The sequence below is a fragment of the Podarcis raffonei genome, chromosome 1 (genome assembly GCF_027172205.1).
Source record: "Podarcis raffonei isolate rPodRaf1 chromosome 1, rPodRaf1.pri, whole genome shotgun sequence".
Lineage (NCBI taxonomy): Eukaryota > Metazoa > Chordata > Lepidosauria > Squamata > Lacertidae > Podarcis > Podarcis raffonei.
In genome coordinates, this window is record NC_070602.1 from 32,030,177 (window position 1) to 32,043,693 (window position 13,517).

Here is a 13,517-nt window from a genome sequence, read left to right on the forward strand (position 1 = left end):
TCTCCTGCCAATCACGAAATGCCAGAGCAGGGTGGCATCGAGTAACCAATCAGTGATGGGAGGTGGGCCGGCTTATGCTTCCCTATCTGCCGTATGACCAGCCCTACTAATTTTCGCGCGCTCCTCGGGTCATGAGGTGCCTTGAAGTCCAAGGGGTGGGACTAAACTCAATTTCCACGGACGCGTGGCTTCTCTGATTCTGAAATTTGCTTATAAGTCCTGTTCAGTATTACGTACTTGGAAGCAAGCCCCATTGAAGTTAATGGAACTAACTTTTGAGTAAAAAAACCACAGACTCAGATGCGCAAGTGACAAGTTGAAGTAACAGCATAACCAAAATATGTGAGATGGGCTGTAACTATTAGCAAACGCTGTAATTGCCTTCCCTGCACTTTAAGGCAAGCCATCTTATTTATTTATTGGGGCACAGAGGGCTAAAAGGTCACCAAGGTGAGGAAGCAGCATTAATGTTTGCTGCTATCACAGCCAAATATTAGACCTTCAATGGGTCTCTAAGGTGTTTGGTCAAATTAATTTTGAATTTCTGCCTTCCCATCACACAAAGCTTTCCATTAAATGACAGGAATGCCCAGCTCAACAAGGGCAGAAGGATCCTAGGAAGTGAAACTGCCAAGGGCCCTGAATTGGCTAATCTCGTGATCAACAAGGCTACTGGCAAAACTAGCAAAATTCCTAGAGTCCACAAAGATGCCCAAGTCTCCAGGGACCACTTTGAAGAGTTCCTCACGCTCACAGACTGAGGTTGTGGCCCTCCAAGACCTATGACCAGACAAGATCTGAGTAAATGAAGAAACTGCACAGAGTCCATTATTCCTATGCAGCTCTTTGACCAAACATTACATTATTCATTGGTCCATGGGTAACCTTCCAAGCAACTGTACCTGGATATACTGTAATTAGCTATATAAGCTCTTATGTCCTGTGATTCAGTGCTCATCCATACTGTCGTTTAATATGGATAGAAATTCCTGTACCTTCCTTAATTTGACATTGTGCGTGACAGTATCTAAATTGGTGCCTTGCCACACTTTCCACTCCCTCAGTTCAGACTTTCTCATACTCTTTCCTTTTTGGAGTATCCCTGGGACTGAGGGGAAAGTGTGGGAAGGCAGTGATTTGGAGGATAATGCCATATGCACAACAGAATTAAGGGAGGTACAGGATGCTTACTGTCCAAGTTAAACAACAGTATGGATAAGCCCTTTTAAAGGGAAGTCTCTTACTGTGAAAATATGTCTAAAATTCTGAACATCACAGACTCATAGAGTATCATATCACAACAATTCCAGATCATATCACAGAATAGCGTTCTTCATCTTTGTTTTTATAGTTATGACCAGGGGTCAGCAAACTTTTTCAGCAGGGGGCCAGTCCACTGTCCCTCAGCCAGACTATATTTTGAAGGGAACAAATTCCTATGCCCCACAAATAACCCAGAGATGCATTTTAAATAAAAGCACACATTCTACTCATGCGAAAACACCAGGCAGGCCCCACAAATAACCCAGATATGCATTTTAAATAAAAGGACATATTCTACTCATGTAAAAACATGCTGATTCCCAGACCATCCGCAGTCTGGATTTAGAAGGTGATTGGGCCGGATCTGGCCCCTGGGCCTTAGTTTGTCTACCCATGGTTATGACTGGCATCAGGGTAAACTGACCTGCAGTCATGTCACTACCGTTCAAGGCTGCATCACTGTGGAAAGCCTAACATCCTTATGTTACAGCAATAAAGCAAGACACACACAATATGGGGGGGGGACCAATAATTCAGGAACAATAACATCTATTTCCACAAACTCCATAACATATTGTTGCTGACATCTTTCTGGCTTGAGAGACAATGAAGTGTGCATCTGGGGTGAAGTCAAACCACTGTGTTAGCAGCACCTAAGTGACCTCCCTGGGGTGCATGCCTGGGATGTATATTGTGCAGATTTCCACCAACCGTGGCATCACGCATGGACAATAGCCTCAACATTTTTTTACTCCACATTCCCAACCACTTACAGCATTGCATCATTTTAAAATAAAGCAAATTAAACTATCATAAGAAAAGCAATTTGGGAAAAAGTCTTTTTTATAAAAAACAACAACAACCTGGGAACAGAATGATAAAAGAAGCTACTATTTACAATTATGCTTCGAATTTGATCTTGCAAGCAGTTCTATGTTGCCATTATTTTCTATTGATGTTGTTTTCAGTGCAAGCAACCTCCTAGGGTAATGGTGAGATTGAGAAATGAAAAGTAGCTCAATCTTATGGGATGAGCTGCTTTGAGGAAAAGGTAAGATATAAATCAAACAAACAGGATATGTATACAATTTATTTACTTCATATTTATCCAAGACCCTTGGAACACCCTATTGCAAGCCAATAGCAACTTATTTATAATTCTTACAACAACCCGCTGAAGTAGGTTGAAGGTGAAAAGGCTGAATTTGAGCTAAATTAATGTACAGCAGAGGCCTTCTGGGATTAATTCCCAGCAGTCCCACTTTGACCCACTATGGTCTCTACACCCACTGACTTAGGCATCCCTAAAGTCACAGTAATCCTAGGGGTGTTCTGTTAAGAGGCCAGAAGAAGAGTTTCCCTTTCTCTTTTCCTTTTGGTGTGGTGTTCTGCTTAGTGTTTTAGACCTATTTTAAGTTATTGGAATTTTCAAGTCTGCTGCAACGGTTTTCTTATGGCCAGTGTCCATCCTGAACGTATGGGATTTGTGACCATTATGCTCATTTGCCTTCGGTAGCAGTAAAGCTCTGCTGAATGAAATGCAATTGCCTCTGGTCTATTTTTTGGGAATCCTGCAACGTGTTGTAAGTTTTTACACTGCTAACTGTACGTTGGAATCTGGAACAATACTGAGTAGAACTCCATGACATCTTCAACGTAGCCGTGAGCCCGCCGGACCTTCGCTTCCAAACGGACAAGGGAGAAAGGCAGCCCAGTGCCCGAGATCGCTCCCCTCGGCGCACGCAAACCACCGAGCGCCGAGGCGGGGACTCCCCGGAGCTCCGCCCCAGAAGCAGCTGCCGGTTGTTGCCTGGGCAGCTCCGCCTCTGGATTGAAGGAGGGACTCGGCTCGGCCCCGGCGAGGAGCGGGTGGGCCTGGTCCTCGTTGCCTTCTGCCCGGGATCTTCCCGGCATGAACAAGTCGGAGATGGCGGACGAGGCGCTCTTCCTGCTGCTGCACAACGAGATGGTGTCCGGGCTGTACCGCGCCGCCGAGCAGGGCGATGGGGTGAGCGGGGGTTGCTCTCGCAGCTCCGGGGAGGCATCCCGGCGCTTCCCCGTCGGAGGGAAGGGAGAGAGGCGGAGCTCGGGGGACGGCGCAGCCGGCGCTGTGGCCCGAGGAGGGTCCCTTTCTTATATTCCTTTTTTCCACGAAGCTTCCCTAAATCCGGAATGCCTTCTCCTACCCAGAGCCTCATAATGGAGTCTCTGGTTTCGAAATCTCTTCCCCTTAAAGCGCTGTGGTTGTTTGAGGGCCTGGCCAAGGGTTTCTGGCGTCCGTGTTCAGTATCCAGGTTTGGGGCTGGTTATGGGCGAGTCCAGTGATGAGCATGAACAGACTGCCCGAGAGAAATGTGATAAGCATCACATACAGTATGTACCAAGTAAACTAGGGATGATCTAAATTAAAAATGTTTATTACATTGCCTCTGATCCACTAATACAGGGGTCAGCAAACTTTTTCAGCAGGGGGCCGGTCCACTGTCCCTCAGACCTTGGGGGGCCGGACTATATTTTGGGGGGAACAAATTCCTATGCCCCACAAATAACCCAGAGATGCATTTTAAATAAAAGGATACATTCTACTCATGTAAAAACACACTGATTCCCAGACGGTCCGCTAGCTGGATTTAGTAGGCGATTGGGCCGGATCCGGGCCTTAGACCCATGCACTAATACAATGGGTTTCCCCCCCTGCAACAGCATGCTTTGTGTTTGCATATAACTTTTTAAAATGTTTCAGAAATTCCTGTCATCTTTAGTGTAACGTGTCCTTAAATTTAGAAACAGCATAGGCGTTTTAAAATGGGCAGGATTAGGACGACACATTATCCATAATTCAGTTAGGACAGACTGTTTGCAATTAAATTAGTGTGTTTATTAAGCACACCTGGAGTCAGAATTCAGCAGTGCTTGAGGTGGGATGAAACCTTAACTCTACTGTCTTTTTTTATTCCACTTCAAGTACTTCAGATTATAAAACTACAAAGAGTGTCTCAAAGCGTATGTTTGTAGGACCCAGCTTATTTTTATGGTTCTAAGTTGTTTTAAATTGTTTTTCATATTGTGTTTTAATGCTGTAACCTGCCCTGAGACCTTAGAGTGAAGGGTGGGAAATAAATGACTGACTGACTAGGGGTTTCTGTAAGAATTCCTGCTGTATGATTGCAGTCATGGTGTTGTTGTCTTTCACATGACAGTATATGTTTTGACTCCACAGAGTGGGAAGTGACGGAAACAGGATGTTTTTGTTACTGTGTTCTTTGAAGTGGGACTATTGTCCTTTGTTCCTTTTCTCTTTGCTGTCTGATGCTAGAGAGAGAGGGAGCCATGTTGCAGTGCTCCTTGTGAAAGTAATTAGCCAAAATGCTGAGTTGCTGAAGTCTGCCACGCAAGGTGCGCAAACTGTGGATCCCTAAGTGTGCTGGTGTCGGTTGGCATTGGTGGCTGTGATATTCGGGCTGAAAAAAGCTTATGAAGCTCCCGAACGATCGACCAGCAGGGAGGGAACATGCCAGTCGGGCATGTGTCTCTACCAGAGTCCTACTCAAGTGTAGGGTGAGCTCCTGACAGCCTCTGTTGCTTCAAACATCGGTCAGAAATTGGTCCTACTGCAATGCAAGTTTCTGTTGGGGGCTGCACGGCTACTCATAGCCAGTGTTTGAAATTAGCCAGGCACATTTTGCACCTGGCTATCAAGTACTTGCGACCAAGTGAAGAAGCACCATCTGGAGGTGCATGCCTGGGGTTCCTTGGATCTTGCCTGTTTTCACATACTATAACAACACATCCTGTAGAATTCTATCGGTTATATTTTATCTGCACAATTGGAACGAATTTCAGGAACCAAAATGCATTTACTGTGCCGCCTGAGCAGGAGCAGTGAATAATGTTATAGTTTGCCGTAGCTTGTCTATACCCCCTGCCCTGCTCACAGTTGTGAGCAATATCCCTACGTTATGAATGGTCCGTGTCACCATTAAGAAGAGGTTGGAATAGGCCAATATATATCTGGAAGGTTCCTGGATCAAGAAACTTTTCTTATTTAAGTTCTCAAAAGTTCTTAACCTAGCTCAAGGTAGTAATCTGAACTAGCCAGATAATCAATCACAGTCAGTCCATCATGGGGCGGGGGGACATTAGAGCCATCTTACCCCAAAATGGCAACTAAACATTCATTTTTTATGCTTAGCTTATATACTTTAGTTTTTGACACTGTTCATAGAAAAGAATTGGAAAGAATGTATGGACAATTGCTTTATGTTACCCTTTTATAAGAGTTTCTAATGACTATTCCAGTGATTGGCATCTGAGTTCACAAACTAGATTATCATCATCTGTTCCAGAAGGAAAAGAAGAGGGAAACAGGGAAGCTTCTGCGTTACATTTTTAATTTGCTGAAAATATAAAAAAAAAAATATCTAAATAACCCAGAAAACAGGCCTACTGGTTTCCTGCGGCCTTCTGATTGTGGCATAACTAAACAAATTAGCTTTTGATTTTGTTCAGTTAGGATCCTCCGTTTGCATTTGGTGCATACAATGGTACCTCAGGTTAAGTACTTAATTCATTTTGGAGGTCCGTTCTTAACCTGAAACTGTTCTTAACCTGAAGCACCACTTTAGTTACTGGGGCCTCCTGCTGCCGCCGCGCCGCCGGAACCCGATTTCTGTTCTTATCCTGAAGCAAAGTTCTTAATCTGAAGCACTATTTCTGGTTTAGCAGAGTCTGTAACCTAAAGCGTATGTAACCCAAGGTACCACTGTATTCTTACAGTCACATAGCCTTGTGTATTTGTTCTACCAAACAATTCATTGTTTTCTAAGTTTTCGTGCTATAATAAATATATTGACTCTCTTCCCTGCTAGTGGCAGACTAGCAATAATAATCAAAATTTCGGGGCTGGGTTTTTTAATACAGGCACACATCCACCCCTCATTTACACAGGGGTTATGTTCTGAGGCCATCAGTGAAATTGTGTATATTTGAAACGCCATTGAAGAAGCCTGCAAACACCCTACCCCTTTATGTGACTTTTTGTGATGTTTTCGGGTCACTTCCAGGTTCAGCAGGATGCGCACGTGCGTGGTTGTGCACATATTGAATGCGCATAAATACGGAGTTGCCTGTAATTCCATTTCTGTCCCCAGAACGTTAATGTGACTCTTTAATATATGATCTTTGGTATTCCAGTGCTTTGGAAAGACCTTTCTTCTATAATGTTACAACAGGAGTGGGTAGATCTCAGGACTGCCAAACTGTTTATTAGGAGTTGAAAAGAGAAAAACAAAGGTGTTTCTGCCTGTTGCCGCAAATTCACTACTCGTTGCCTTTTGAGAAAAGTGTGGAAGAAGAAAACTTAAAGTATAACTTTGAAATAGATTTGTATAAGTTATTGTGGTTTGTGGGGTGTTCTTTGTTCACACACAAGATTGCCTTTATTATACCTTACAGGAAAATGGACGATGCATCTCAAAACTGGAAAATATGGGTTTTCGAGTAGGACAGGGATTAATAGAAAGGTGAGTGGCATGTTTAGCTTCTCTCTTGACCCATTATTTTCCTGCAGAGTTGCAAATATTCCAGCAGGTTTCCTGATGTCCTTATATCATGTGTAAATTCAGTATATATCATAAGACGCAGATATTCCCTAAGGGATGTTGCTTTTAAAGATGCCCCACACAAACTTTAGTGGCTGCAATGTGATGGGAAAATCAAGGGAATTCAGTGGCGCTGCCTTGTACTAAGTGGAAGTGTTTTTTCTGCTTGTGCAAGACCTTTCTTGTGCCAAGATTTGTAATAATTATTTGTAGTTGTAGTTTCAAGTCGTGGTGGGGTGGAGGAATTTGTTTTATGGATTGACCACCTTTTTGTCTATATTGTTTATGTTTTTAACTTACATTGGGTGTTGGGTTTTGTCAGGACTGGTCGTTGTCCTCTTCAGATCACCACACAAATGCTTCTTGTTCTTTTATAAAACTTTTTATTGTGTATTAACAAAGCATTCTTATAAACGGTTCTTAACTATTATTCCTCAGAGTCACTTCTTTCAGATACCTTCTGAGCTCTGCTTCTCCATGACCAGCCACCCTCAAAATGGCGAAGGCGCCCTTCCCTTCGCTTTCCCGCTCTTTTTTCTAACCTCCTGGCTAGAGCTGGCCTGTATCTCCCCCCTCCAAATCTGAGCTAGAACTTAACCCTTGCCTTCCCTGGGAACAGCCGGTCCCTCCCAGTTGTTCCTGTTGCTCTCTTCTATTAGATTCACTGCTCTCCTCCCCCCCTTGGGGAATGCTTTCTCCCTCTGGGAAACTGGAATCTTCTAACTCTAACTCTTCCCTGACAGGTTTTTAATTTTTGGAAGTCACTTTGAAATTTTTGTGGGAAGCTAGCTCATAAATTGAACAAATCATTGGCATAATTAGAAACTAGAAATCTGCCTTATGTCAGGTCAGATAACTTGTCCTTCTAGTCCAGTGTTGTGTACGCAGACTGGCAGTGACTCTTTGGGGCCTCAGGGTCATTCTCATCATTTTTTACTTAATCTGTTCTTTAAACTGCAGATGCCAGGGACTGAAACTGGCACCTTTTATTCTGCTAATGACTTATGCCCCCTCACCGCATCACGTGCATGCAGCTAATTAAATGCCACTACTTTTAATTGCTTTCTCTTAGGTTTACAAAAGATACTGCCAGATTCAAAGATGAACTGGATATAATGAAGTTTATCTGCAAAGATTTTTGGACTACTGTATTCAAAAAGCAAATTGATAACCTCAGGACCAACCATCAGGTATTGTAAGAAACTGAACTTGTAGAGTTTTCAGTCATGTTGCATATCAGTGCCAAGTGGGTGGAGAAGAAATTATACATAATTGTACATTATTGACATTCAAATACGTTAATATAAATTTGGATTCTGTCTGGAATTAAAACAATTAGGATCTGGTATAGCTGTCAGCACAATTGCACAACGAAGCACTTGCTTGGATTGTACTACAGATCGGGCTGTATGATTATAAATAAGGTCTTCATATGTAGAAAGCAGTAAAAAGGTGAACAACCCTTATCAACACTCTAGTTTTCTTTCTGCAGGGTATTTTCATATGTGAGAATATTCAAATAGTATTTTTCCACTTGCAGTTTAAAATAAGCAAGGGATGCATCACATTTTTTTCTGATTCTAATTAGGTTCTTATTTCAGAATAATTTCGTTAGGATCATATGCCAGCCACCTTGTGCTGGAAAGAGAATTCCATAAGGGTAGCGTGTGTAGCTAAATAATACAGATTTATTCTATGGTGTTCCTTCAGTTTTGCTTTTGCTGTTTTTCTTGTTGTTAATATTGTACACTGTCTTGGGAAGATTTTATCTTGAAAGGCAGGATTTGAAAGGATGAATGAATAATTAACATGCATACATAATAAAACAATCCAGCTAGTAACCATATTTGCCCAGAAGTTAACTTCCTGGGAGAAAGATGTCTGCCATTAACCTAGCCTTTCTTTCAAAGTGACTGGTTGGGATGATTGCAGTTTAATTGACCGGGCTGCATTTGGTTGGAAAATAAAGTATACTGCATGTGTTTGCATGTACTCTGTAACTAGCTTTTTCCATGGATATTACCTAGGGGGGTTACAGCATTAATAAATGATTCTTGCATGAATAGCCAAGGAAAAGGCAGGATAGAACTATAACTGTTATTCATTTTTTGCAGGGCATCTATGTACTACAGGACAACAAGTTCCGTCTCCTGACTCAGATGTCTGCTGGAAAACAGTATTTGGAGCACGCTCCTAAGGCTTGTATAATTAACTATATCTTACGTAGTTCATAAGAGCACCTTCAAAACCAAATTTCTTCATGGAGTTGCAATACAGTGGTACCTCGGGATAGAATGTAAGACACGCGTACGCGGGTCATGTTTCGCTGCTTCCGCGCATGCACGTGACATCATTTTGACCGTCTGCGCATGCGTGAGCGGCAAAACCTGGAATTAATGTGCTCCGTTACTTCCAGGTCGCCGCGGAACGCAACCCGAAAATACTTATCCTGAAGCATATTTATCCCGAGGTATGACTGTATATTCCTTACATGTATGGGGCAGGGGAGAGCAGCAGGAGTGGTCTTGCAATGGTGTTATCTTCTCCATGTACTTGATGTTCACAGTTGTACTTTATAATGTCATATATTTATTCTGTGTTACTATGAATTTTTGCAAGTTTGACAGATAAATGTTGGAGGGGAAGCAAACTCTTTTATAGCAGTATTCTATCAGTTGATTGCATTCTAGCTGTCAGATCCACATGTGCACATGCTAGTATTAAAGAGGTATCCTCAAGAAATATTTTTTTTAAACTTTGGGCCCTCTTTCCCCATTTCCTGCATGGAAGTGTCTTCAAGCTACATTATTACATGAGCACTGCTCCACAGCATTTGATATTTTCCTTCACATATATTCATTCGAAATAAGATGGGTTTATGAAACAATTCCATATTCTCCCACCACGCTGACGAAGATCTACGAAACAGGAGTCAATATCCAGAATTTCTCAGTGTTGAACATTATATTTGCTGAATACACAAAGCTCCACAGCTTATCTTTCATCGTACAAAGTTTGGTACCTCACTTCAAAAAGATTTTCAGAGACTTTGAGATTAAGATTTCATTTTGAACTTGTTATTGTTTGAAAGAATTCTATAAAGTTTGTCTATTACGTATGTATATGGTCATCGTGTTGCCTAAACATTGTTGACGTTCTCTTTTGCAACACAGGGGTTTGTTTGGATACTTCAAGCTGCTCTCGACAGGGTTAACACTCTCCTTAAATAATGAAATTCATACCTTGGAGGTTTGAGCCTGTTTTTTTTCACTGGAGGGAGAGCCAAAATTAACAAATTAATTTTGTTATTTATACCCCAGCCATTAGGCTGGGTTTCCCCAGCCACTCTGGGCAGCTTACAGCACACAAAAATATTGTAAAACATTAGATATTTCCTGATACAGGGTTGCCTTCAGATGCCTCCATGACATTTTGCCCTTTCCACCAGCTACAACTGGCGCACCAGTTGCACGCCTTCCTAGACAAAGAGCCTGGCCACATTTATCCATGTTCTGGGCAAACCCAGCCAGATGGGCGGGGTATAAATAATAATAAATAATAAATTATTATTAAATTATTATAACCTCCGGAATAGATTATTGTGTTGCATAAAGAGGCCTCCTCTTTGAAAACAGCGTTGAACATTAAATTCCTCGGCACAAGTTTAAAGAGCTTTCAACAGTGTAATGCGAGAATTATATAAATGATCAGAATGTCGTTTTGTTTGACTTAATGTATGGGTCTTTCCCCCCACAGTACTTGGCATTTACTTGTGGATTAATTAGAGGTGCTTTATCCAACTTGGGAATAAAGAGCATTGTGACAGCCGAGGTTTCAACAATGCCTGCATGTAAGTATTCTTCTTGGCAAAGTATGTGTGCAAATTGTCTCTTCCGCTTAATATAAAGTTGGTGAGACAAATGACCAATTTTAGCAAATATGAGGTGGTTGCACTTAAAATAGCTTGTTGTAGCCAAGCTTGGCCAATGATAATTTTGCAGTCTGAGGTGGAGGACACGATGGTACTTCCCATTGCTCCCAATTCATTCCAGGAATGCAGCTGGTACTGTTTTCCCCCCTGCTGGATCTGTGAGCAGCAGCCTAGTATCGAATAGGGAGGGTAGGACACAGGGCAAACACAAACCCTGCCTTCCACACCTCACTGTTGCCCCCTGCCCACCAGCATCTGACTAATGATAAAGCCAGCCTTGGGTATAGGTTGCAAAAACGTATAGGGGACTTAAAGGTAAAGGTAAAGGGACTCCTGACCATTAGGTTCCAGTCGTGGCCGACTCTGGGGTTGCAGCGCTCATCTTGCTTTATTGGCTGAGGGAGCCGGTGTACAGCTTCCGGGTCATGTGGCCAGCATGACTAAGCCGCTTCTGGCGAACCAGAGCAGCGCATGGAAATGGCATTTACCTTCCCGCTGGAGCGGTACCTATTTATCTACTTGCACTTTGATGTGCTTTCGAACGGCTAGGTTGGCAGGAGCAGAGACCGAGCAACGGGAGCTCACCCCGTCGCAGGGATTCAAACTGCTGACCTTTTGATCAGCAAGTCCTAGGCTTTGTGGTTTAACCCACAGCGCCACCCGCGTCCTGTTATAGGGGACTTAAGTAGGGGGAAATGTGTTGGGTGGTGGATTTCTTACGAATTTCTAGCTAGAGACCTGCATGCCTAACTGGATACAGACTTTGCTCTAGATTCATGGGCCTTTTCAAGCCCTAACACACAGATGCCACACTAAATTGCTTGGTTATTTCCTCTGTGTGTCAAGCCAAGCCAAGTGTGGCTGCAGTTCTGGAAATACAAGAGTGGCTGAAGAGAGGCATGCTAGAAGAGGCAGTGGATCCATCAGATCCCAAGCCATCTCATTCTTCCAACAAGGGAGAAATATTATCCAAATTATGGTGGAGTTATTTTACCTCACGTTGATTTTTTTGAAGAAGCAAAATGGAGAAAAGGCAAAAAGCCACCCTGGCCAGCATGAGCCGAGCAAGACTTTAGGAAGTGACAGTACTGTAGGATTTCTCTGTAAGACTGTAATTCTAAATCCACTTACAGGGGAGCAAACCCCATTGAACACAGTGGGACTTACTTCTGAGGAAACATGCATAGGAATTTGGCGTTGTATCTTCAAACATGTCTGAAATAAATGGTGGTAGTAACTTGTAACTAGCTACTCAACAGGAGGCCCAGGGTGAAACATGGATTTCAGTACCTACTTAAGTGGGAGTAAGGCTTACAGAACTGAATAGGACATCTGAGTAGAAACCTGATTGCACTGTTAAACTGTAATTGGTTTTTAAAAATATGTCAAAACTACCACCTAATACAGAAAGTTTGAGAGATTTTTGTTAAATCTAACAATCAGGGTAGGGAACTAGATCCAGCCAGTGGGCTGAATCTCGATTTTCGCCACAAACCTACGGTTAACTTTCTGCAGGTTGGCAGATGGTTACCCACCTGTCAGTCACCTGATGTCCCCATGACATTAGATGGAGCATTTTGCTTTGCCTGCATGGTTTGAAGTCAAACCATACAGGTGAAGGAAGTATTTCCTTGACAGTGTTGCTGTACTGCTCAGCTGCTCTGCACTTACAGCTAGCTCTGTTTTGGGATTGGCTGCATTGGTGCTGACAGGAAGCTGCGCTTGTCAAAGAACAATTGGGAGCACACAATTGTGACCCCCCCATGCTTTATATGTCTTGTGGACCAGAGGTTCCACACCCTTAACTTATTGTTATTGGAGGCTATAATAAAGTACATGTACCCATACCGCTTTTAACTACATGAAGAGTTGTTTCTCCTTGGTAAGATGGATGTTATAATAACTTTCTTTCTTTACAGGCAAATTTCAGGTGATGATACAGAAGATATAGCACATGTACAGAACCAGCTTCCTGCCTTGTAAAATGACAAATAAAATGTATATTTTATTTATATCCATAGTTTATTGAAGCTGTCCTATATTGTATAAAATGCCATATAGTTTAAAACACAAATTTTCAAGTATGACCAATAACCAGTATCTGCTGTATATCTTGCTTTTTTTCTTTTTTGGTAGTCGCTAAGTTACTGTGTGTTTCAAGGAAGATGAAGCTTACAAGTTTGTAAAGATGGAATGGAAACCTTGATTAAATTTCAAGCTCTAATGTCTGGTTAGTTTTGCAGTACTTTGATTTAGCAATGCAAAATTTGTTCCAAGCGTTGATCTAGAGGTGGGTTTGACAAGATCTGTGCATATATAATAGGGCACCCAGCTATTAGCTGAACTGGGGCTATAATGTCTAATTGAATAATTAGAATGATTAATTAGATGACAGACTTTTAAATTTGTTTTTAATGCAAATACTTCTAAAAACTGCAGATGACGAGGCCAATCTTTGAAAGGCATTCTTTTATATTTTTATAGGAGGGACTGCCTTTAAGATAACACACGTGTTAAAACAGGCCTAAACTAAAAGCAAAAATTGCAACCAGACAAAATTAGTCATGGTTTAGTCCCATCAGATTCACTGGGACAAATTAGCCATGCCTAACAAGTCCCATCAAGACTAAGCATGACTACCTGAAGTCTGAAACTCTGAATCCAACCCTTTGCATGATCAAAACATTTCCCCCCATCAGCAATTTTAAATTAATAGCTTAATG

The 13,517-nt window shown here is 42.2% G+C and overlaps 1 protein-coding gene across 2 annotated transcripts; it reads left to right on the forward strand.

Moving 5' to 3' along the window:
• Nucleotides 1–2,900: 2,900 nt before the first annotated feature.
• On the forward strand, nucleotides 2,901–13,018 carry TRAPPC6B (trafficking protein particle complex subunit 6B). 2 transcript variants are annotated; one of them, XM_053379872.1, is made up of 6 exons: nucleotides 2,901–3,271; nucleotides 6,718–6,785; nucleotides 7,936–8,053; nucleotides 8,978–9,061; nucleotides 10,620–10,713; nucleotides 12,714–13,018. In XM_053379872.1, the coding sequence occupies exons 1-6, from the start codon at nucleotides 3,176–3,178 to the stop codon at nucleotides 12,743–12,745; spliced, it is 492 nt and encodes a 163-aa protein (XP_053235847.1). In that variant the 5' UTR covers nucleotides 2,901–3,175; the 3' UTR covers nucleotides 12,746–13,018. The 2 variants fall into 2 exon arrangements, with proteins under 2 accessions (XP_053235847.1, XP_053235857.1); XM_053379882.1 differs by lacking the exon at nucleotides 2,901–3,271 and adding an exon at nucleotides 3,773–4,821.
• Nucleotides 13,019–13,517: the final 499 nt, after the last annotated feature.

Bases quoted from the DNA above. Each gene is read 5' to 3' on its own strand.
- TRAPPC6B (XM_053379872.1), top strand. From the start codon at position 3,176: ATGAACAAGTCGGAGATGGCGGACGAGGCGCTCTTCCTGCTGCTGCAC. The intron at 3,272-6,717 runs GTGAGCGGGGGT...TATACCTTACAG, and splicing joins CCGCCGAGCAGGGCGATGGG to GAAAATGGACGATGCATCTC. The intron at 10,714-12,713 runs GTAAGTATTCTT...CTTTCTTTACAG, and splicing joins GGTTTCAACAATGCCTGCAT to GCAAATTTCAGGTGATGATA.